Genomic DNA, 25,828 nt, shown 5'->3' with positions numbered 1-25,828 from the left:
GTCAGCACAGAGCCCGACGCGGGGCTCGAACTCACAGACCGCGAGATCATGACCTGAGCCGAAGTCGGCCGCCCAACTGACTGAGTGAGCCACCCAGGCGTCCCGATATTTATGGTTTTTAAAGCATTGAAAGAATATCGCAAGTTGTAAAATGAAGGTGTTAGGTGGAACTTGGTAAAGTTATTTTATTGCTGTTTATTACAGTTTGTGAAAATTTTAGACTTGGACACCACATAGGCTTTGGGTCCTCCTGAGGCCTTTCTGCAAAGGGAGATTTGCTGATCCCTGAGATCTCTTTTCAGAACTGTTTCCAAGGACATGAGGGGAATGTGGCAAAGACAGCCTAGGGTTAGAGATTTGTAAGTCAAGACCAAAATAGACTGCTGCATCAGGTCAGCATTTTCTCCTCCACCTTTTACTATTTCCATCTTCACGAATCCATCCTGTTACTAATCAACCAGGAAACACATCTCTCTCGTTACTGAATTCTTACAGCACCTGATCAGTAACTTTCTTGTGGCAATTATATTCTGTTCTGTGTACTATTTTTACTGTTTTCGACATAAAGTGTGAACTTCTGGAAGGCCCTTACTTTTGTAGGTACTGATGACCTTTCGTAGTGGTTGCTATATGGTTGGTGTAGGAAAGGGTAAATAGAGTTGGTAAAGTAACTGTGGACCATTGCCAACACTATTGAGAGTCTGTGTCTTAGCATCCCTTTAAAAAGATTTAACAAATCTCTGTAAGGGTAAGGTTGATGATGTGTAGGTCTGAGGTGACCATTTCCCATGGTTTATTTTTTAAAAGCCATATAGCCTCTTCTAGGATATAGAAGCTTCAAGAAAGATGATGTCCTTACAGCATTGGTCTTTACTTTGTTTGAGTTAGGGAGTTGCCACCCCTTTGAGTAAGGTATGAAAGTCAAGACATTCCCCGAGGGGGAAAAAATGCATAACTCTACAAAATTTTGCTCACAACTTGAGTAATTCAGACCCCCAAAGGTCCAGGTTAAGAATTCCCTAGCCTAGAGAATTTTAATTATGGAAATTATAATTCCTGTGTAAAAACAAGAGGAAAATAAAAATTCACTTTCTGTATTAAATATTTGTTAAGCTAGTGAAATATTTTCATCGTTGGAGTGGTCACTGATTTTTGAATATGGTAATTGATTTTGAAATGGTATTGAAATTGATAATTTTCAATTAATCATGGAAAATGCTTTGTATAGTGGATAGTAGAGGCATTGCAGGGAATAAGGCTACATTTGGGCACCTGTTATGGTCAGGGTTGATTGACCCTTTTTAAAAGACCTGAAAAATCTTCTGTGCCAGAGGATTCTGAATGTGGAAACAGTAATTTCTGTGTAATGAATAGGAGGGAAATAAAAGTACATTTCCTGTACTAAATATTTGCCATTCCAGAAACATCTCTTGATAATTGAAATTGATAATTTTCAATTAATAATTGAAAATGCTCTGTGTAGTGGATACTAGGGGCATTACAGAGAATAAAGATACATTTGGGCATCTGTTATGGTCAGGGTTGAATAACTCCCTTTAAAAGACTGGGAAAATATTCTGTGCCAGGAAAGGACACCTGTGAGTTAAGTCATCTATTGTCAAAAAGTGTTGAAATCAAGAATTTAAAAGAAAATGAAGTTTAAAAATGAAGTTGCCCTTGTGGAATGAAACTTATGTCTAGTCCCTACCATGAATTCCAGAGTCTGCATATCCCCATTTTATCTCAAACCCCAAATCAGGCATTAGAGACAGATGTGTTTCCCAGCATTTAATTTTTTTCTTTTATTATTTTAACGTTTCTTGGTTTTGAGAGAGAGCAGGAATCCCTAGCAAGCTCTGTGCTTTCAGGACACAGCCCAATGTGGGGCTCAATCTCAAGAACCGTGAGTTCATGACCTGAGCCATAATCAAGAGTTGGATGCTCAACCAACTGAGCCACCCAGGTACTCTGGTGTTCCCAAGCATTTTATTTTATTTTAATTTTTCTTAATGTTTATTTTTGGTAGAGCGCATGCACACGCACACAGCGGGGAAGGGGCAAAGAGAGGGAGACGTGGAATCTGAAGCAGGCTCCAGACTGTGAGCTGTCAGCAAAGAGCCCAGTGCAGGGCTTGAACCCATGAACCGTGAGATCATGACCTGAGCTGAAGTTGGACGCTTAACCTACTGAGCCACCCAGGTGCCCCTGTTACCCAGCATTTTAAAATCTGATGTCCCACATCTGTAAACCACCTAACCAGGCTTCTCCTTTTTTTCTATTTTTATTTTTATTTTTATTTTTATTTTTTGAGAAGGGGGTGGAGGGAGTGGTATAAAAACCCATGTTCTCTTGAGGGTTCAGAAAAGGAGAAGAATTATGTTCGCCATAACCATAGGTACAAGTGTTCTGATGAGAGGAGATGTACTTGAAGTGGCTAAGGAAACACTCCACTCCCCAGAAAAATGGTCCTGGCCAAGAACTCTTGAGTACCTCAATTCTGGTCTGCCTCAACAATGTGATCTAGGTTTCACCCTGCATGACTCAAGGTTGGATTGGATGTGGGCCATGAGACAAAGGGGAAGGTTAAAGATGACACGTAGGCTTTGGGCTTGAGCATTTGTATGACATAGCATTATTCATCAAAGGAGTGATTGGGACAGGCTACTAGAAATCAAGATTGCATTTTGGGCTTACTAAGTGCAATGAGCCTTCTCTTCACGCAAACAGAAATGGTAAATAGGCAGCTGGAAATGTAAGTCTGAAACTCTAATGAAGGATTGGAGCTAGAAATACATGCTTGGGAGTTGCCAATGAGTAGATGCTATGTAGGGCCATATGCTTTGAGGAAAGAACTCAGGTGGTGAACTTGAAGATTAAGAGGTCTGAGACCCCCCCCCCCCCACCATCTACTGTTGACAAATGTTAACCTCATAAGAGGCCATGCCCAGTTTCATAATGGAAAGTACAAGAAAACCCATTTGCCTTTTTAGAATTTATTTTTAGACATTGTGAAAAGAGGTGCATTATTATTAAAACCAACTGCAGGTTCCCTGGAGGGAAATGGGTCTGGTTATAAAAGGGCAACTTATGATGTTAAAACTCTTCAGTGTTTTGACTGGCAGTGGTGAACCTGTGAATCTAGATAAATAATTGGTTAAGACAAATGAATAAGCATAAAACTGAGAAACTCTGGATAAGATGGATGATTATATCAAAGTCAATATCCTGGTTGTGCTAGAATAGTTTTGTATGATGGTGCCATTGGGGGAAACTGGGCAGTGGGTGTATCTATTTCTTATAACTGCATGTGAAACTAATTTCAATTAAGTCAACTTTTAAGAAAACATTTATAAAAATTACATAAGCTTTCAATTAATTTGAAAACAAAGGTAATACTCAGAAGAAAACAAAACGCATGGGACATTAACATTCTTACACGTAAAAATAAAAAAAGCTAACCAACTGATCTACTTCCTTCAATTGTATTTAGTATTACATGACACAAAGATAAGAATTTATTGGTTGTTTTTATTAGCTTTTCCTCTCTCTTGTTAACGTGTTTGGAATTATGCTGTTCTGTTTTCACCAAATGACACCAATAGTCACAAAAATTAGTGTTCGGTCTCTGAAAATTTATTAAGGAAGAGAAAGCTATTCAAAGGTCGTTTGGTACAGCAGCGCTCTGCTTTTGTCTGCCTACGTTGTTTCAGAAAAAGCACTTAAGGTATTAATATTTTTTAGAAGTAGCAGAAAACTGGCTCTTGCAGTGATCATTCTTGCAAAACCCAGAAGTAAGTAAAATAATCCCACTTAAAATTAGGGGCTGTTAATAAGAAAAGAATATTTGAAGATGTTAAATAGTGTTTTGTGATTGAGTTTGAAGGAGAACTATGACCTTTTATTTTAAGATGTTAAATACTGTGTCTTAGTGGAACTAGAACTCTTTACATGCAGGTAATCATTTCATTTCAGTTTTCTGTGGAAACATACTTATTAGCATTTAAGCAAAAATCGGAACATTTTCCGTGTTAAGTTTAACGTATTTGAAGTATTATAGTTACAAGTTCTTACACATAATTTTTGCTTTCAGGACCTTGATTTCCATTACCTAGAACAGACATACCACGTATTCTTTAACAGTTTTGTTAGTTTTTAATGTAGATTATTTTGACTTTGGACACAGTGAAGAGAAACTGTTTGACTTTGCCTCCTATTAATTGTATTTGTTTTGAGATGGCATGGAAAATTGTCTACCAACAATTTAGTTTAAGAAAATCTTGGCTATTTTTAAACTTGTCTTTTAAAAGAATTTGATTTTTTAAATGAGCTTGGAAACATATTTTTCGGAAAGTAACCCCAGATCTCTCTTTCTAATGAACAAATAATAGACTTCCTATGTCCCTCTAACCTGTTGTTAGTGCTGGAAACAGAGTGATCTTTCCAAAATCCTGTTTAAAACCTCTCAGTGAATTCTCATTGCTGTAGGAACCAACTCCAGACTCCCTAATGTGGCTGTGAAGAGTAGTTTATGAAGTAGATCGTCTCTCTCCAGCCCCATTTTCCATGTATCTTTCCCTGCCTGCCCCCCCATCCCATTACCAAGATTATTAATCTCACCTCCAAACTTTCGATGCCCTCTTAGTGAAACAACTTCCCCTTTTCTTGACTCTTTATATTTGTCCTGACACCACCATCCTGTTGACCTGCATTGCCCCCACTCCTCTTTTTCAGGCATTATTTTTTTCTTTTTTAAGGCCGTGTTAAAGCATGTAATCTGGTCCATTTGTAGTTCTTCAGCAAATGGAATACATCTCTATTTTCCTAGGCATTTAATGTGGTACTCAGTACTAATGCAGTCTTTAGGTGGGCCTTTACTATAATACAGTTGTATTGTGTGGTCCTGTTTTCTTAATGATGGAAGTAGGAAAGGGGAAGGAATTAAAGTTAAGAGAAACATCTGTAGCCCACCCAGTGCATCCCACACTGCGCATGGCTCCTAGGACCTCCGCAGTTTAGCAGTTTTTATAATGAACTAATAAAAGAAATTGATTATGCATAATTCAGGAGAAGGGAATCATGAGGAAAAGTTAAAAGAAAATCTGTAAGAAAAGGATTATTTCACTGGATAAGTGAAAGTAATTTTCTGTGTAAATATCTTTAAAAAACGATGACCACGTGCTTTTCTTGCTTTCAATCAAATTTAGTACAAGAGAATGGAATTCTAATGTGGTGCCAGTCTGTAAAGAGTAGAAGGGTTTCCTGGCAGTATAAGTCTGTTGAAAACTAGAATGAGGAGAATATGAAAACTTAAAGAGTAGGAAGTTCTATCAGTCAATCAAATGCTACTTTTATAGTTTAGCACTAATGCACAAACTTGTTATAAAACTGACGAAGAAGTAAAACATTACTCAGTATCTCACCATCCAGAAATGCACTGTGGAAATTTGAAAGAACAAGACAAGAGACTCGTCTATCTGGAACTACTTAGGAACTGACCTTCAAGAAGATAGAAGGATGGACTGAATAAGCCTAACAACGATTTAACCAATTTAATATAACTTCAAGGAAACAGCTTACTGGACACGTTGGGCAAAGAATGCTTATGATTAGATTTTTGGTAAACTGAGCTGTGATTCTTAGCAATTGAATAACTTTTATAGCAACTGAATAACTTTTTTAGCAATCGGATAATTTTTTTGTGAACAAAACTAAAATGAAAGGTGCCCAAGAAATTTAATTGGACTGCTGACCTAATTAAACATTGTTCTGTGTTCTCAATAGGTAGCTGAGAGAATTTATTAAAAACAAAAATCGAGTCTTTAAATCTTCACTTTAAACTGTAGGTCACTGCCGTTAAGTAATCACATATGTGTAATTTCTGTCTTAAAGCTGGACAATGCAGATGAGCAAGCTGCTCAGATCAGAAGGGAACTTGATGGTCGTTTGCAGCTGGCAGAGAAGATGGCAAAGGTAAATGGTTAACTTTGACACACTGTGCCACACTTCTTTGTATGTAGATTTCTGTGAGCTGAAAAAGTTTTGTATAGATAAATGCAGCATAATTTTTATCATTTTCTTCTCTGTGTGCATGCTTCTTAAGCCCAAATATCTGAATGCATATTGTCCGAATGGAGCATATTATCTATTTTACAGATCCTTCCTTATACATAGGACATATTTAAGTTCAGTAACTTTTGTAGATTAAAGCCATGCCTGATTTTCTCAAACTGACAGATTTAGAAGAATTTTAATATTGCACTAAACATAATATAATCAGGGAGTAAAATATTGTCCCTGTGAAATATGTGAAATCACATATTCTAAAGTATTCAGCATGGTGATTGGCACATAGTGGAGTCAACTAATATTTGAATGGATGAAAGATACAGCTTGAAGTTTCTTGTAAAAAGTCTCTGTGTAATGTTTTGTGCAATCGCTGTGTTTCTCTGTAATAGGAATAAATTTCTTAAAAAAAATTTTTTTTAATGTTTATTTATTTTTGAGAGAGACAGAGACAGAATGGGAGTGGGTTAGGGACAGAGAGAGAGGGAGACACAGAAACCGAAACAGGCTCCAGGCTCTGAGCTGTCAGCACAGAGCCTGACGCAGGGCTCGAACTCGTGAGCCACAAGATCATGACCTGAGCCGAAGTCGGCTGCTCAACTGCCTGAGCCACCCAGGCACCCCTGTAATGGAAATAAATTTCAAACAAAAACCTTGAATTTCTTCTTAAGACTTTAAAGATATGGAACTTCATTATCTGCCTCATTCTTTAGTATAATTGATGCATTAATTTATTAGTGGTAAGGGAAAATTTAGTCTTTACCAATAGACTTGAGACTATAGAGCTCTTGATCTGAGACTATGATTTTTTTCCCTTTTTTCTGCTAAGCAAAACTTTGAATATTTGGTGGTAGACTCTTCCTTTTCCTCCCTCTATCTTTCGGATGACTCCTCCCTATTGAGGGAATATTACTCATTTCTTTAAAATTTAAGTATAACGTGTACAGTATACAGATACTTGGTTGACAGCTCAGTGAATATGTGTGTATATATACACATATATATATACACTGTGCGACCACCTCCCAAATTAAGATAGTGAACTTTTCCAGCACTAGAGAAGACACATCCTGTGCTGATTTTAACAATTTAAATGTGTTTGTTTTTGCAAAGACAAATATATTTGTGAATAATGTATAAGTTTTAAGAACACTAATACTGTGTTTATTTAAAAGTCTGTTGGGGCGCCTGGGTGGCGCAGTCGGTTAAGCGTCCGACTTCAGCCAGGTCACGATCTCGCGGTCTGTGAGTTCGAGCCCCGCGTCAGGCTCTGGGCTGATGGCTCGGAGCCTGGAGCCTGTTTCCGATTCTGTGTCTCCCTCTCTCTCTGCCCCTCCCCCGTTCATGCTCTGTCTCTCTCTGTCCCAAAAATAAATAAAAAATGTTGAAAAAAAATTAAAAAAAAAAAAATAAAAGTCTATTAAACTAAAAAGTAGGGAAGTTGTTGAGAAATCGGAGATAAATAGAAAAGTAGAGAAAATTGAGAGAAATTTGGGTAGCAGAGAGGAGAGTAAGTTGTGAGAACCAAGTCGGAGATAGACGAGGAAGTATCTGCAGATGAATGAAAACATAGGATGGTGTGCGTTGGGAGCTAGAGAGTTCTATTCATCCAAAGGGCAGCGGTTATAGGGCAGCATGCCTTGTTACTATGGTCTGGATATCTGGAGAGGCACTGCATCATTCCAGAGATAAAAATGTCAGATTCATAGCATGGAAGTCAAGTTAGATTAAGGTGATTAGAAGCTTTAGAGAAGAAAATACTTTCCCCAAAACCCTCAGCTGAGTTGGAAACTGGCTGCAAAGACCTTTGCTTTTCTAGAAGACCCGAGGCTGGGAGAGAATCCAGAGAGATCTTCCAGACCCTGTGGGGAAGGACCCTGGAGCTGAGAGCTGCATTTGTAGATTGCCTAGGTGTATGTAGATTGTACCTGAGACTGCACACATTGTCATGAGTTGGATTTGCTTCTGTAAGGGCCTGACCAAAGATGTGATGCTTTAGAATAAAGTTTAAATGAATTTCTGGAGAGTGAAACAGGAGAGCCTTGGTGTTTTCTCAAGGCCAGGCCTGGGGAGGAGGATGTGGGTTTATAACCTCTGGACTTGAGAAGGGTCAGTGATGCACCTACAGAGAGTTCTCTTTGATGACGCCCTGCTGATGCCATCACAAACATTGATACATTTTAAAAAGTGTGGAGAAGGGCCAGGCACTTGGGTGGCTCAGTTGGTTAAGCAAGTGTCCAATTCTTGATTACAGCTCAGGTCAAGATCTCATGGTTTCTGAGATCAGCCCCATGTCTGCTTGGGATTCTTTCTTACTCTCCCCACCCCCACCCACCCATCCCACACTCCCACTGTGCTCCCATCTCTCTCTCTCTCAAAATAAATAATAATAATAAATATATAAATAATAATAAACTCTTTCTCTCTCAAAATAAATAAACATTAAAAAATAAAGTGTGGAGAAGGATGTGAAGCCAGTGGGATTGGAAAGGGGAAAAATGCCACCAAAAATAAAATGCCTTTTGGTGAATATATTGACATAGCAGATAGAACATGTTTAATCGCTTTCTACTTTAATTGCACCAATTATAAGGCATCTTCATAAAATATTCATGGCATTATAGTTACTGACCTTGTTGCATTGTATATCTATAATCTATGAACCCACAATGGCAGATGATACAATGAATCTGTTTTATAGACCAGGAGATTGAGATCTAGGGAAGATTATTGATCTCAAGATTACATAACAAATAATGTGCTGGAGGCTGGGCTCAAACCCTAGTCATTTGATTCCAGAACCTAGTTTGCTCTCTTGGGTGCAACTGCCTGTTCAATCTGATGAATCCAGAAGTGTGGTCCATTAGCTAATCATTGGTAATCAGTAACCCCTCCTACCACACTTCACAATACGATATAATAACAAGGAAGCCCCAGGGCAGACATCTGTTAGAAAGGATAGAAATACTGACCTTAATACTTTAGCCAAGGTCTAATTTGGAAGTAGTCGGAAAGGTGTGGACTGAGCCAGAAAAACCTGTAGGCAAATCCATGATTGCCATTTCCTAGATATAGAACATTAGACAAGTTTATTTAACTTTTTGGAGCCTGAAATTTTCCATCCGTAAATTCAGTGTTTATTGAACACCTGCTAAAATAGCTATGCAATGTTGTAGGTGCTTAGGATACATCCAGACAAATGTGTGGTTGTCTTGGGATAAAACCAGACAAAAATATATCTGCTATGCCCTAACAGAGCTTGCATTTGAGAGAGCCCCACAATAAGCAATATATGTTCTATATAACTGAATTATGGAGGGTGATCATTTACTGTTCAGAAAATAAAGACAAGGTAGAGTCAGGAGTTTGGAAGGGAGGGAGGGTGCTTAAAATCTCCTGTTAAGTGGTCAGGTTAGGCCAGTTCTTGGCAGTGGTGTCTTTTCGGTTACACCAAAAAACTTGGAATCATCTCTGACTCCCTTCTTTTTCTCGTGCTTCATGGCAAATTTATTAGAAAACCCATTTGCATCTGTCTTCAAAGTATTTCTAGAATCTGACAGCTGTCTCCATCTTCGACCTACTACTCTGGTCCAGGCTTCATCTAGTGAAGGTTAGGAGCACTTAAAAAGTGACTAAATTTGAATACTGAGAATTTTTTTATGGAGCAAACATTTTCACATATATCATGTGTTAGGGCTGCTAAAGAGCGAGTAAATTAGGACTTTTAAACCATGGTTTATAAGAGCAACTCACAGTTAAACTAGAGAATAACCCATTTCTGATTCTTTTCTAATTTAACAGATCAAATTTAACATATAGAGTTGCCTGAAGTACTCTTGATTTTGTTTCCAAGAAAGAGGCAACATAAGCGGGCTAAATAAAGTTGATGAAATACTATTAATAAGCCTCTGAGCTTTAAAGCAGGATTGTCTATCTTTTCCCCCAGAGAGGAAAACAAAAATTGAGTATAGTCTATTTCTTGAAAAGTTGGAAAATGCTGATAAAACAGTCACTTTTGGTGATTCCTGCCAGTCTCCTCCTTAAAAAATGATAGTGAGTGAAGTGTTGTTTTTAACTAATGCTAAATAGGAGTAAGATCTTTTCTATGGTGATGGTAAGTTTTCCATCAAATAACACCTTAGAAATTTGACAAAAGAAAATTGGTGCATCCAGGCTTTCAAAGAAGGTATTTCTTTTTGCTTTGTTAAAACAAAAATTTTAAAAAGGCAAAAATCATGACTCCTACACATATACAATGAACACACAATAAAGGTTTCATTGACAGCATAATGAACAAGCCAACTAGTTATAGATGAAGTAACCTCAAGAACATACTAGAACTAGGTGGTTTTAGCCAAGGTTAAAATAAGATTCATGGATTAAATCTGAAAGTGGTTAATTTCCAACAAAGTTGTAAAGTATAACCATTGGATTCTCTTATTCACCAGACACACACTATTTGTATCTTTTTCAGACAAAATTCTGTAAGGTTAACATGTAATTTCACTTTTTAAATTTTTTTTTTTTTTAATGTTCGTTTTTGAGAGACAGAATGTGAGTGGGAGAGGGGCAGAGAGAGAGGGAAACAGAATCCAGAGCAGGCTCCAGGCTCTGAGCTGTCAGCACAGAGCCTGCTGTGGGGCTTGAACTCACAAATTGAGAGATCATGACCAGAGCCAAAGTTGGATGCTTAACTGACTGAGCCACCCAGGCGCCCCTGAGACTTTTCATCAATAAACAGTAAATTGAACTTAGTATATTTCCTCAGATGACCCTTGGATATGTCCTTTATCCGTACAGGACATTGAAAGGACCTTACCCCCTCACCCTTTTGCCTTATTTCTAAGTTTTGGAGACTTTTCATAACAACTTTAAAAGTCAGTGCACCAATCTATAAATCTGTTTTTATGGCTTATTTTGCTTGTAGTTTTGTTTTTCCTTTACGTACATTGAGAAACCATTCCAAAACTTTTCTTTTTCACCAAAGGAAACCAAGGTATTCTGTACCTGACTAGCTATGTGTTTTTCCTGGGATTGCAAACTGTTTTTGGGGTGTCACTTCAAACTATAAAGGAATGTTGAAAGGGTATTTAAGAATCTTACAAACGTTACTTCTGAATGTGGATATTTAATTACTGTGTGATAATAAATATTCAATTTTAATATTGATTATATGTAAATTATGTTAAAAGAAATACGTGAAGGTTGTACTGGGGTAAAAGAAAAACAGGTGGCCTGGGACTCTGGGACTGATTTGTGAAGTGGTGCCAGGTGTCGCTTTCCATCCCATGAACAAACGAGGGCACGTGAGTCACAGGTTAGGTGCTGGTTGATGGGAGCACTCTGGATGTGTTCCAGTTATCTCAGAGATGAGGGTTCCTTGGGTTAGGCTTTGAATGATGCCAAGGGAAACTGTAAGGAAGGCACTGCTTTTCTAGGGCATTAGGCAGCTGTTTGAAAGGTGGCTGCTTTAGGCTTTCATTCCCAGCCAGTTTTGTGCAGTAGGTGGATATGGTATGTCATACTTGATACCATTATAAACTCTCTACCTCTAAGGAAAGAGCTAATGCCAATTGTCAAGGGTTAAGGAAGAGCCAGTAGTGGGAGGAAGTCTCATTTTGCTGTTTGTAGTAATATGAATGGCTATAATCTTCTCTAAGGGCAATTTGGCAATGTCTGTCAGTATTTTTTTGGAAAACCGATACTTGGAATGTCCTTTTCATTGAGTGAAAGAAACCAAAATCTGATGGCAGAGATAGAAGGATCAAATTGACTCTTCTAAGTTGATATTATTCTTTTATATGTAGATGTGAAAATTCTAGAAATATCATATTGCTATTTCACATGATTTTTTAATTTGAATGCTTATTTTATAAAAAGGATATCTTCTCAATAATACACATCTGTGGTAAGGGAGAGATTTAAAATGTTTGTTTCCCAACAGGCAAGGCATCCTGTACTGAACATTTTTCTTACCCCAAGCATTTCAAAGTTACCAGTGGCTAATTAAGATCGATACACACACTAAAGTTTCTTTCATGTAGGTTTCCAGTTTTTACTTAAGCAAAACCTTATCAAAAATAAAGTTAATGTGAAAATGTAATTCATCTTGTACCATAATGATTCTGAGTAAGGGATATAAGTAGGGTACTCTTATACATAATCAAAATTGCCAAAGCCTCATGATTTTAAAGCCTGAAGACTCAAGTATTGGGTAGCTGCATTTATACTGAGTATCATAATTTCTGAGAGTCACATATATACATCATGTGATCTTTTATGATAAAATTGAAATATGTCTTTTGTAACGTTATTTTAAAATTATTTTCAAGGAAAGAAACTTCCCCAAATTCATAGCAAAAGAAATGGAGAATATGTATATAGAAGAGTTGCGATCTTCAGTGAATTTGCTAATGGCCAATTTGGAGAGTCTTCCAGTTTCAAAAGGTGGTCCGGAATTTAAACTACAAAAACTAAAACGTTCACAGAATTCTGCCTTTTTGGACATTGGAGATGAGAATGAGATTCAGCTGTCAAAATCTGACGTAGTGCTGTCATTCACCTTGGAGGTAAGTGTCTTTATCCCATACTCACCTCTGACAGCCTAAATGAGGCTGCAAAATAATTTCTGCTGACCTTTGTGGTAACTCTTTGAATTTAAAGCAGTGTAATATATTTTGAAGAAGTTACATTATTCTTCATTTGCTAGACAATCAGGTTGTGAATGCAAATTAATGCAAATTGCTCTTTAAACCTAACAGCAGTTTTAGGATTAAATAATAAAATGAGTTTTGAGGGAAGTCATCTTGTGCCAACTAGGCTGGTGTACGTTTATTGATAAAGTTAAACACCAAAGCACTCTTTAAACACATGATTTAAATCTCTAATTTGGGAATTGCTTTCAGGTTTTGGTTTAGCTTTGTTTTTAATCTACCTCACTTGTGTTTTTCTAGCCTCAACTCACACTATCTAGCTTTGAAACACATTATTGGGTGAATATAGATGATAAGTAGTTCTTCCTTTCCAGGATGTCCATTTTTGTTATAGATAATATTTTAAGGACCAGGAACAGATGTGACACATTTAAAATTGTCCTCCTGGAGGCGCATCTGAGTGGCTCAGTTTCAGTGTCTGACTCTTGATTTTGGCTCAGGTCATGATCTCATTTGAGCCCTGTGATGGGCTGTGTGCTGATAGTGCCAAACCTGCTTGGGATTCTCTCCTTCGCTCTCTGCCCCTTCCCTGCTCATGCGTGTTCTCTCTCCCCCCTCCCCCCTTCTCAAAAATAAATAAGTTTTAAAAAGATAAATAATATTGTGTTTCCTGAGACTTCAGAGTTTTATCATTTTTATATAATTCACTGGAAACCAGATATTGATACGGACTCTTATTGCCACAACCACTTGATGTTTTTCATGATTACATTTTTTCATTGCTAATCTGTGTATTTGAGCTAATCCATGTAAGATTTTTGTGTTTATACATAAAACAGACACACAATTTCAAGGTTAAATTTATAGCTCTCTCAAAAATTAAAACTTCTAACTCCTTCCTTGCATTGTTAAATTGTCACTTTGCTGGTACCCAGTACTGCTATTTGAGTTTGTGGATTGACAGAGAAAAGTACATGGAGTCTTAGGAGGTACCGTTTTAAATTTCCCTGTTGATACTTCTTACTCTTGGCTTACTTAGGTTGTGGCAGAAAAATGTGTGCTTTTTGTTCTTTCCTCCACCTGTTCAACTCTAAGGTAAATTCAGGCTTCGGGATAAGCCAACTGCCTCTCTCTTTCTTGACTTCCAGGCTAATGATTTCTGTGTAGGTTAACAGATTAAATGTACTATCAGAGTAGAGATAGGTTTTCTTCTGACTCAAGCCTCAGTTCTAGGGTTCCCTAATGATTGTGCCATTATTGCCTTTCTTCTCAGTCTCTTGTCATTACTGGGTTTCTTCTCAATCTCTCCAATATCTTAAAGAGATATTTAAAGGGAAAATACACAGTATCTTACATGTCGAATTTTCTTAGCATACCTGTCTCAGTTTTCCTACTGACCAAGATATAAAGTGCCCAGTTTTTTTTAAGGCTTTGTATGAAACAAAATGAGTTTATTATAATTTGTAAAGCAGCTTATTTTTGTCATGTATAAATCTGCCATTATATAAACACGCAGAACTGGAAACAGTTCAGAACATCATCTCTTTTTTCTATTCCTTAAAAAACTGTAAACAATAGTAAATAATTGGCTCTTATGGACTTTTTTCCCTACTTAAAATTATGTTCGTGAGTTAGTGTCTGTGTGAAACCATGCGTTGTTCTATGCTTCATCGCCAGTGTCTTAAACAGGGCTGAGCATTTAGCAATAAAATGGCATTGGGGGGAGAATAGGAGTTAAAACTTCATTTTGTGTGGTCTGAGAAGCTTGTATATTTATAAAATCATTTTGATGTTCTTTATTGCTATGTGTATAAAGGCAGATATTTTCCTTCCTTAGCATAATACAGATCTTTTCCATGATGCCCCCAGTATTATAAATAGGAGATGTGTGTTCAACAACAAAATGAAATCACATTCAGTGCAAACTACATACACAGTATGTATCTGTAGACCCCGTAGAGAATAGACAGGTCCCCCTCCGTCCCCAGGGCCTCTGACCTCAGCCTAGCTAAACTCCATAATTATCCCTGGCCCATTATCCAAGCCTTGCTTCTCAGCCTAAGAAAATTCTGAAAGGCAAGTAGTTAATCCACTTTAAGGGTCTCACATTTCATCAGTCAAGCTTAGAATTGGTCTAGTGAGAAAGGTTTTTTCTAGGAACTGAAATCTGGGTCTAAGGGGTAAGTGCAGATTTGAAAAACTCCTATTTTATCACCCTCTTTAAAATTGCTGCTGACTGCTCTCTTCTCTCACCCCACCCTATTCTGTTTTCAAGCTGAATTTTTGCCACAGCTCTTAACCACCTACTATATAATTCAGTTATTATGTTTATTATTCATTATCTGATTTATTCTACTACAATGTAAGCTATGGGAAGTTGAGGTCTTTTGTTTACTGAGGTATCACACGAGCCTAAAACACTGCCTGCTACACAACTAGCTTGATAAATACTGATTGAGTTGGGGCCTTTGGTGGTTCAAAAAGCAGCAGTTGGCCACACATGATTACTTTCAGGTCTCTCCATTCATGAAGCCTTCAGTTCAGAGAGAATAGTAAAGCAAGAGACCAGCTAAGCCACAAAACTGTAAGCCATACAATGGGATTTTAAAATTAAATATTCAAGTCAGGGGAGGACAACAGATGTTCATCTATGAAGTTGAGTCTGCATGTCGTAAGAGAAGAGGAATGGGTTTCGCTGGCATGAGAACAGTTGGTTTTCACTGGTTTTAAGCTTGCAGACCCTGTGACTTCTTTCTCTGGTATATGTGGTCCCCATATACTGCTCAGCTTTGTTTTCTCAAACCTGCCCACACCCTGATGCCACAGAACTCTGGACAATTCAGAAGCATGTTACCAAGTTTTATATTTTGTACGTGCCTCCCTTCTTTTTGCTTCTAGAATAACTCTGTATATTTTATCTTTATCATATCAGTCACAGATTGGGGAAGAAAAGATGAAATTTAGACTAGTTTTATTTTCTGTAGTTGCATTGTCAAGTCTTGCAGGGAATTGGTAGAAACCGTTACCTAAAATTAGGTTAGTTGATGGTTCATGGGATTCTGGGCTGTCTTTATCGTTAATGATTGAGACTAGCTGTATTTTTTTTCTCCTTTTGGAAACCAGATCTGCAGAATTGTGTTGTTTTGTGTATATGTATGGATTCCAAACGGAAGTTCCTTCTTTTGAAAGTGGCAATTCTGCAGAATAAAACCTTCCTGGCACAGATGGGAGTATTGTTTTGCAGAGCAGAAAACAGTTTCCTGAGTTGTATGCTTCAGGAGGTCCTGTTTACGGTAGCTTGTAGTAGAGGTGACAGAAATAGTGTTAAGCATATGCTTCCTTTCTTCTTTTTTGAACTTTGACTATTAAACACACTGTAGAAAGAGATGCAGTGCAAATAAACCTATTCCCAAATAGGAACTAAAACATTTCTAGATTTATCATGTGTACATGATTCTGTTGCTTCCCGTATTTTAAGTGACCTTCCAAAAATTTTATTTAGAAGTCATTGGGGTCAGGGCACCTGGGTGGCTCAGTCGTTTAAGTGTTTTAGCTCAGATCATGATCTCACAGTTAGTATGAGCCCCTCCATCAGGCTCTATTCTGACAGTGAGGAGCCTGCTTGGAATTCTCTCTTTCCCTCTGACTCTGCTCTCTCCTGCTCGAGCTCCCTCTCAAATAAACTTAAAAAAAGAAAAAAAAAAGTTTACAAATGACCAAAAAAAGAAGTCATTAGGGTCATGGTAGTAAGTCCATGTGGAGTTGGCTTTTGATCGATAGGGTTACAGATCTCATTTGTTTTAGTTTCTGCTTAGTTTTAACGAGTTTCAAAATGATTAACAATGAAGCTGACTTATTAAGAATATATACCTTCTTTTGCTTACTTTCCATCAATAAGATGAAGTGCTTTACTTCAACTTCCTTGAATGTATTAGGGAAGCTGTGAAAGATAATTCTGTTATCTTTTAGTTCTTAGTCTGTTTTCAGTTAAGTCCTTATTTTTATTCGTGACTTGGTATGCATTTCATTGCAATAAAATAACAGAAGTCTTGATTGAGGAGGAAAATGGTTCAGAGTTTGACCTTTTTTAGTGATTAGTTTCCTATTTTTTCATGAAAAACAAATTTGGCATTTGTTTTATGAGCATAATCCTTCTGTTGTGCTGGAGAGTGAAAGGAAAAATAGTTTTTTTAAGATGGCTTCTTTGGGACCTTTTGCCTCCAGATTCATATCACAATTCATGAAAGGGGTAATGACTTTAATAATACATTAAGTGATCAATATATGTTTTTTTAGTGGATATTCTGGTAGCTACTTGGCATGAATGCTGTTTATCTTGTTTGTACAAATACAACACGAGATCAGTAAAGACATGAATGTATATTATGAAAATGCCATTGAATATATTTTATGCAATTTGAGAACTGAGGAAACTTTTGGGTTGCAAGTTTTGGTTGAAAAAGCTATAGCATGTAATATTCAATAATCATATTTTATGTGTATACCCAGTGAAAATGTTAGGTTACAGTGTTTTAAAATCAGTAGCCTTTTATATGAGTATAAAAGGCTCACTTGAAAAAAAAATTGTTTCCCTTTTTTCCAGGACTTATAGATGCATAAAATAATATCACCTTCTACCCTTTTCCAGTAAACTGCCTTAAATTAGCACATACTTTTAGTGGATGAAGAAGTCCTTTTTTTTCCTTGTGAAGTTAGTAGAAAGATGTTCATTGGCAAGTTAAATTTTCCATATTTCATAATACACACACCTGCTATAATGCATATTCTTCTATAAATAGTAGTAGTCATCTAAAATAAGTGAATATAGAAAATTCTGATGTCATATATTCATAACAGTGAATTGGTATTATGATGATGTGTACCACTCATAAATCGTATTCCACTTTATGTGGAACTCAACCTGTACATGTTTTAGCACATTCACTGAGATTTCATTGGTCATTCTGCTTTACCTGATGCAGACTTGCGATCGTTTTTTAAGGATCTGAGTGTATACCTCACTTATTAATTCAGTAGGGCTTATATTTAGAGATTTTAACCGTACTGTAATAGCTGGCAGGAGAGATTTCTTCAATATCCAATATTTCTTCAATTTCTTCAAAATTTATTCAATTTCTTCAATATTCTTCAACTCCAATATTGAAGAAATCTTGAACATTCTTCAGAATATTGAACATTCAGAAATATTGAACATTCTTCAGAATGTTATTTACTTTACCTTTCATGAATACAGGTGGATTCTAAGGAAGAAAAAATACCATTGGTGTTACCAGATAATTTATTCAATTGGTCATTCTAATTGTAGTCAATGCTGCTATCTCTGTATATTGCTAAAGGCTGCCAACTTGATGTATCATTTAAATTTTTTTTATCTTTAGATTGTCATCATGGAAGTTCAAGGTTTGAAGTCTGTTGCTCCCAATCGAATTGTTTATTGTACAATGGAAGTGGAAGGAGGAGAAAAACTGCAGACAGACCAGGCTGAAGCCTCAAGGCCACAGTAAGGCACTTAAAAAAAAAAATTCTCCCCTTCCAAAGAAACCCCGTTTGTTTATTTGCAGCATTGTGTGGTTTTATACTCTGAAACTGTTATTTGGCCAGGCTTGTCTGAACTGTGCTAGAATTATTGTATGCCTTTCTAGATAAGGATGCCGTAAATAGAACTGTAGCAGAATCCCTGTGTAGTACGAACAGAAAATCTAACATGCAAATGAGAAGCTAATTATTAGGCAATTAAATGTTGGTAAGCCATTTAAAAGGAAAACATGCATTATATGTTATTTAGAAGGTAGTGCTTGATCCTATTTCAGTTTCTAGAATTGTAACTTAATAGCTTTTCCATTTCCATATATTATAACACTTACGTTGAGGTAGCTACAATTTGGCACAATGTCTTAGAATACTTAGGGAATAGGCTTGAGGTAGAGAAGCAGTTAATGACAACCATACAGTAATCAGAGAAGCTAAAGCTGTTTTCTGCTGGCAGTTTTATGTTTCAGATTGTGGAAATGAGTTTAATTAAGTTTGGAAGATGTTCTTTTTAACTGACTGAAACTTGGGAAGCATCACAGTCTCTGGTAGAAATAACCAGGCTAGTCTGAGGAATTTGAGTGAAAATTGCCTGGCTTTCATTTGTACACTGCCTATAGAAAAGAATTTTTTTTTCCTTCCTCAGGATTTAGGATTTTTGTCTTATCACAGCATGATGATGGGACTAATCATACAGGAGACATCGGTTCAGATCCTGGCTAGGCACTGGTTACATAGTGGTAAATGAAACCTTTCGTTCTCTGTAGGGCAGGCACGGTTTAAGGTAGAGACACAAGTTGACGTGTAACAGGACAGATGTGCACAGAGTATTATGAGATGGAGGAAGAAGCAAGTTGCAGCTTCTCACCCTGCCTTACAAAAAGCCATACAGGTCTGCCCCTAGCCCGCCCCTCATTACCTCTGGGACCTCACCTTGACCCTCGGTTTCCCTGGTCAGTTACTGGACTTCATGCAGTTCCTTCAGCATCTCAGCCTGTTACCATTGCACTTGCTTTTTCCCTGTGCCTACCTGCCTTCTTACCTTTGTACGGCTGGATCCTTGACACTAAGAATCTTAACACAAACTTCACTTGCTGGGAAGATCTTTTAGATAACCCAATATGGAGCAGATATCTTCTGGCTCATTTTAATTTTTAGACCAATGTGTTTCTCATCTGTTCGTTTGGTATTGTTCTCCCTTGAGAAAGGGGAAGACATCTTGTCCTATTTGATCTTCTAGTACCTGGTAGATTGTCAGAACTTACTAGTTCAGTTGCTTGCACTTATTTTTATGACTTAGTCACAGCAAATATTTAAGGTCGTAGTATTTACTCTTGCAGGCAAGTAGAGTTGAGTTACGTGGAGTTGTGACAATGAGGTAAAAATAATGAGGGTAAACAACTCTTTTAAGAGATTTTCTAAACCTAAAAGAAGGCTGTGGAGCTAGAAGGAAGTCGATTGGGGCCAGTTTTGGCCAGGCATATGGAGTCAAGGGAGAAGTTTGTTTTCTGTTTTCAAGGACAGCTATATTAGTATATGTTAGTATATTCACAGAACTATGCAACCATCAGCAATTTTAGAACATACTCATCACATGAAAAAGAAACCCTATACCCTTTTCCTAACAAACTTAGATTACCCCGTCCTGAGCAACTAAGTGACTTTCTTTCTCTCTAGATTTGCCAATTCCAGGCATTTTATATAAATAGGATCATATAATAGGTGCTCTTTTGTGACTGGCTTCTTTCCCTTAACATCATGTTTTCAAGGTTCTTCCATCTTGCAGCGTGTCTCAGAACTTCATTCCTTTTTATGGCTAAATAATACTCTAAAGTAAACACATTTTGTTTCATCTAGATTTTTGACGCTAGGGTTGTTTCCACCTTTTGGCAACTATGAATAATGCTATAACTAAAGTTGTACAAATATCTGTTTGAGTTCCTGTTTTCAAATGTTTTAGGTGTATTCATAGGAGTGGAATTGCTGGATTACAGAGTAATTGTGTGTTTAGATTTTTGAGGGTCTACTAAACTGCTTCCCACAGTGATTGCACCATTTTATTTTCCCACCAGCAATGTATATATGTTTCAGTTGCTTCACATTCTCACCAGTATTTATTATTTGTCACATACACACACAGTCCTTCTAGTGGGGGTAAAGTGGTATCTCATGTTGCTTTCATTTACCCTTCCCTCCTAATGAGTTGTGAGCATATTTTCATTTGTTGATTAGCTGTTTGTAGATTTTCTTTAGAGGAAAGTCTATTCAAGTCTTTTTCTCCTTTTTTAACTGGGCTGTTTATCTTTTCAGTTGTAAGAGCTACCGGTATATTCTAAATGTTAAATCCTTATATATATGATTGCAAATGTTTTATCCCATTATGTGGATTTATATTTTTATTTCCTTGATATTGTCTTTTGTTATCATTCAGTTTATTTTGTTGTTGATGCTTGTTTGTGCTTTTGGCGTCATACCCAAGAATCTGGTGTCCAAAGTCAGAGACTTATCCCCATGTTTTCTCCTGAGACTGTCATAGTTTTTCCTTTGACATTTAGGTCATTGATGTATTTTCAGTTGAGTTTTGTTCACAATATGATATAAGGGTTCAACTTGTTTCATTTGACAATTCAGTTGTCCAATTCTTCAGCTGAAGAAACTATTCTTATTAAGTGTTCTTGGTACCTTTTTGAAAACCACTTTACCGTAGATAGATACATGGGTTTATTTCTGGAATCTCAGTTGTATTTCGTTGATGTACTTAATGCTAGTACCATATTATTTTGATTACCATTGCCTTGTATGAAGTGGGTTTTTGTTTGGTTTTGCCTTGTATGATGTTTTAACCATCCAGTAATGGTTTTTTTTTTTTTTTTTTAGATTATTTTGTCTATTCTGTATTTCCATATGACCTTTGGGATGAATTTGTCATTTTCTGCAAAGATTTTGCAGGTATCTGTAGCTGAGATTCTGACAGAGATTGTGTAGAATCTGGTCCATTTGGAGAGTGTTGCAATCTTAACAGTGTTGAGTCTTCCTGTTCATGAACATGGAATGTTTTTCTAGTTATTTAGATCTTTTGCTTCTTTTAACAATAGTTTATAGTTTCCAAAGTTTAAGTTTTACACTTCTTTGGTTTAATTTATTATTTTTGACCCTATTATAAAGGAAATTGTTTTTGGATTATTTAAGTATATAAAGACAATTGATTTTTTTTTTAGATGTTGATATTCTATGCTGCACCCTTGCTGTACTTTATTCTAATGGGTTTTTTTGGGGTTTATTAGATTTTTCTTTATATAAAATCATGTCATTTGCAAATAGTGATAATTGTATTTCTACCTGATCTGGGTGCTATTTATTTACCTAATTACCCTCTCTCCTTCAGTGCAATGTTGGATAGAATTGGCAGGAGTATAACTCCTTTCATTCTTCCTGATTTTAGTAGGAAAGCCTCTATCTTTCACCAAGTACAATGCTAGCTCTGGGGTTTTTGTAGATGCCTATTAACCAATTTGTGGAAGTTCCTTTCTATTTATAGCTTGTTAAGTGTTTTCATCGTTAAAAGGTGTTGGGTTTTGTCAAACAATTTCTCTGCATCTGTTGAGATGATCATAAGGGATTTTTGCTTTTTATCCTGTTGTTATGGTGTATTATATTCTTTAATTTTCAGGTGTCAAACCAGCCTTACATTCCTGGCATAACTTGCACTTGCTCATGATGTATAATTCTTTTTATTTGTTACTGGATTCACTTCTCCGGTATTTTGTCAAGGATTTTTGCATCTGTGTAAGAGAGAGTGGTGTACTAATATCCTTTTTTGTGAATTCTTTATCTGATTTTATATTGGCCTCATAGAATGAGTTTGGAGGTGGTCTCTGGTTTCATTTCTTTGTTTTCATTTTTGTTGAATTTTTTTTTTTGGAAAGGTATGAAGAATTGATATTCTTCTTTAAGTGTTTGGTAGGATTTACAAGTGAAGCTGTCTGGGGCTGGGCTGTTCTTTATGGATAATTCTCTACTAATTCAGTCTTTTTATTTGTTATAGATCCATTCAGATCCTCTGTTCCTTGTCACTTTTCGTATTTGGGATCTTTCCAGTAATTTGGCCATTTCATTCAAGTTATCTAATTTACTGGCATACAGTTAATTTATATTTTTCATTTATAATGTTTTTTATTTCCATAAAGTATTCCCTCTTTCATTTCTGATTCTAGTAAGTGGAATCTCCTATCTTTTTCTTATTCCATCTAGCTAAAAATTTATCTTTTCTGATGTTTAAAAACCCACCTTTTGCTTTACTGATACTTTTTTTTTGCATTAATTTCTATTATAACCTTCATTATTCCCTTCTCCTTTTTCTTTTGGGTTTAGTTGGCTCTTTTTATAGTGTCTTAAAGTGGAAAGTTAGGTTTTTGAGGTCTTCTTTCTTGATTTAGGCATTTAGAGCTATAAATTTCCTTCTGTGCACTGCTTTATCAGCATGCCGTAAATGTCCATATGTTTTCTTCATTTTCATTCATCAAGGAGCCTTGAGCCAGGGACATGTGTTACTTGTATGATAAATTGTGGAAGTAGTTTCTTAGCTGCAAGAAGATACAAGCCTCAGATGCTGTCATGCCCCCCCACCCACCAGTGACTGAGGGAATTGAAGTCACTCTCAACCCACTGGAAACACCACAGTATGTCACCACTCACTGGTTGGAAGCTCTTTCATATCAGCTATTTTAGTTTATTTAATCTGTGTGTCTTAGTTCAGGCTACTGTAGCAGAAATGCCGTATACTGGGTGGCTTAAACACCAGACATTATTTGTCACAGTTTTGGATGCTGGAAGTGTAAGATCAAGGTGCTGGCATGGTCATGGTTCTTAGTGAGGGCCCTCTTTCTGGGTAATGGAAGGCCACTTTCTTGCCAGATCATCACAGAGTAGACAGTGAGCTCTTTGATCTCTTTATCCTCTTACAGGGGCACCATTTCCGTCATGGAGGTCCCTCATGACCTCCTCCAAATCCAGTTATCTCCCAAGGGCCCCACCTTAAGACACTGTCACATTAGGGATTAGAGCTTCAACATATGAACTTTGGGTGTGCACATTCAATCCTTCACATCTTACCTACGGCCTCTCAAAATTCATATCTTCACCTGCAAAATACATAAATTCCATCCTGACAGCCCCAAAGGATTTAACTAATTCAAGCATCAGTCCTGAAGTATAAAGTCCAAAGTCTCATCTAAATATCATCTAAATCAGATATGAGTGAAACCCAAATTATGATTCATTCTGAGACAAAATTCCTCCAGCTGTGAACCTGTGAAACATTCAAGTAAGTCATATGCTTCCCAAGAACAGTGGTGGGAAAGGCACAGAATCTATCTTCCCGTTCAAAAACGGGGAAATCAGGAATAGAGGGGTGAGTACAAGCCCCAAGTAAATCTAAAAGCTAGCAAAACAAACTCCTTTAGACCTTAAGGCTCAAGAATACTCTTCTTTCCTTCTATGCTTTGCCTTGTAGAACCACTTAGGCAGTGCTCACGCCTGTGTGATGGGTGTTTTGCCCCTGCAGCTTCTGGTGCCTGCCTTCTGGCCTATTGAAACCAAGGTGATGGCCCTATCCACAAGGTCCTGCTGGGAAGAGGTCTTACCCTTTGAAACCAAGGGTGGGATAGCCCTTTGTGTGCCCCCCCCCCCAACACCGACCTGCCCTGCCCCACAGGCTTATTGCACTCAAGGCCTGTGCTGGGATTGGCAGCCCTAATGATCTCTGAGTCACTTCTGGAGTCATTCCTCCCTTGCTTTGAAGACTAGAATGTGTTCATAGCTGAATCTATGGTCCATCTGTGTAGGGGCTGAGGAGTTCAACAGCCTCCCTTCATTTCTTTCCATCTCCTTTAGTTCAGTGGTGTTCCTGCTGGGATGATTGACGAGGTTCAGGGCTCATACCTATACTTACCCCCTTATCAAATGGTTGGTCTACCACACCTTTGGTGTTCTCTTCTGTACCTGCTTTTAATTTTTATTTATGAACAGGTTGAGAATCTTTAAACTCTTTATGATCTGGCACCTTTTTGCAGAATAATTCTGTCTTTAATCCATTGATCACTGTTGCTTTTTACTGCAAGCGGTCAGGAGGAACCAAGCTGCTCATCAGTGCTCAGCTTAGACATTTCCCCAGGTAAACCTCCAGGTTCACTGCATGGAAGGTTCTACATTTCACAAAAGACTAGAACATGAACACACTTCAGCCAGGTTTTTGCTTCTGGTAATGAAGATCGTCTTTCTTGTGGTTTCCAATAACCTGTTCCTCATTTCCACTGAGACCTCATCAAAATTGCTTTTACCATCTATATTTTCTGCCAACATTCTGTTTGTTATATATTCTCCAAGAAGACAGAAGCTTCCTCTGTAGTTCTCATTGCTTTGAGTCTTCACCAGAACTTCCTTTAGAGTCCCTTCGTTGTAATACTGGCGTCTTCCAGCATGCACCTCAGAATTCTTCCAGCCTTGATCCAGTTCCAAAGCTGCTTCCACATATTTAGGTATTTGTTTGTTACAGCAGCACCACACTTCTCCATTTGGGCTGCTAGAATGAAAATACTGTAGAATCCGTGGTTTAAACAGCAAACCTTTATTTCTCACAATTCTGGAACTAGAAGTCCGAGATCAGGGCACCAGCAAGGCGGGGTTCTTGCTGAGGGCTTTCTTCCTGGTTTACAAATGGCTGAGTTCTGCCTGTGTACCCTCACATAGTGGAGAGAGCGATCATCACCTCCATGACCTTATTCAAACTCAGTTACCTCCCAGAGGCCCTAACTCCAAACACCATCATTCTGAGGATTAGTGCCTCAACATAAGAAGTGGGGGTGGGGACATAAGCCCTATGACAGTAGTAATCCATGTAATCTTGAGGGAGTGCAAATGCCCTAAGAATCTGCATACCATGTTATTTCTTTTTACAGAATCTTTTTAAAAAGTTTTGTTGAGCTAAACTTCATATAGCATAAAATTATTCCATTGTCATGTAGATGATTTTTAGTAAATTTATGTGCTTGTACCACTACCAGCTGGTGCCACTCTCAGTTCAGTTTTAAAATCCATCACTTCGAAAAGTCCCTCATGCCCATATTTAGTTTTCCAAATGCCAGTTCCAGGAAGCCACTTGTCTACCTCCAGTGCTATAATTTTCTTTTTTCTAGACATTGCATAGAAATGAAATCATGCAGTATGTAGTCTTTTATATCTGGCCTTTTCATGTAGCATAATTTCTATAAAATTTATTTGATACTCAAATATTTGGTCAATCAAATAAATTAACTTTTATATCAGTAAAGTTATTTTAACAACTTTTTTCACAAATAGGTTTTCATGAGATGTTTCTCATTAAAAAAACTTTTTTAATGTTTATTTTTGAGAGAGAGCAGGTGCGCGAGTGAGTGCGTGTGAACAGGGGAGGGGCAGAGGGAGAGAGAAAGAGAGAGGGAGACACAGAATCCAAAGCAGGCTCCAGGCTCTGAGCTGTCAGCATAGAACCCAACATGAGGCTCGAACTCACAAACTGCAAGATC

The 25,828-nt window shown here is 37.3% G+C and overlaps 1 protein-coding gene across 8 annotated transcripts in view; it reads left to right on the top strand.

Moving 5' to 3' along the window:
• CADPS2 (calcium dependent secretion activator 2) overlaps positions 1-25,828 on the top strand; it is a 545,032-nt gene that overhangs the window by 217,603 nt on the left and 301,601 nt on the right. For all 8 annotated transcript variants that reach the window (XM_049641753.1, XM_049641747.1, XM_049641748.1 and 5 more), the window contains 3 exons: positions 5,890-5,970; positions 12,396-12,632; positions 18,116-18,237. In XM_049641753.1, coding sequence (XP_049497710.1) covers positions 5,890-5,970; positions 12,396-12,632; positions 18,116-18,237 — 440 coding nt within the window. The remainder of the gene's footprint in view (positions 1-5,889; positions 5,971-12,395; positions 12,633-18,115; positions 18,238-25,828) is intronic.

This window comes from Panthera uncia, chromosome A2 (genome assembly GCF_023721935.1).
Source record: "Panthera uncia isolate 11264 chromosome A2, Puncia_PCG_1.0, whole genome shotgun sequence".
In the NCBI taxonomy this organism is placed as follows: Eukaryota; Metazoa; Chordata; class Mammalia; order Carnivora; family Felidae; genus Panthera; species Panthera uncia.
Note: the sequence above shows the minus strand (reverse complement) of the source record. Positions and strands in the feature narration are given on the sequence as shown.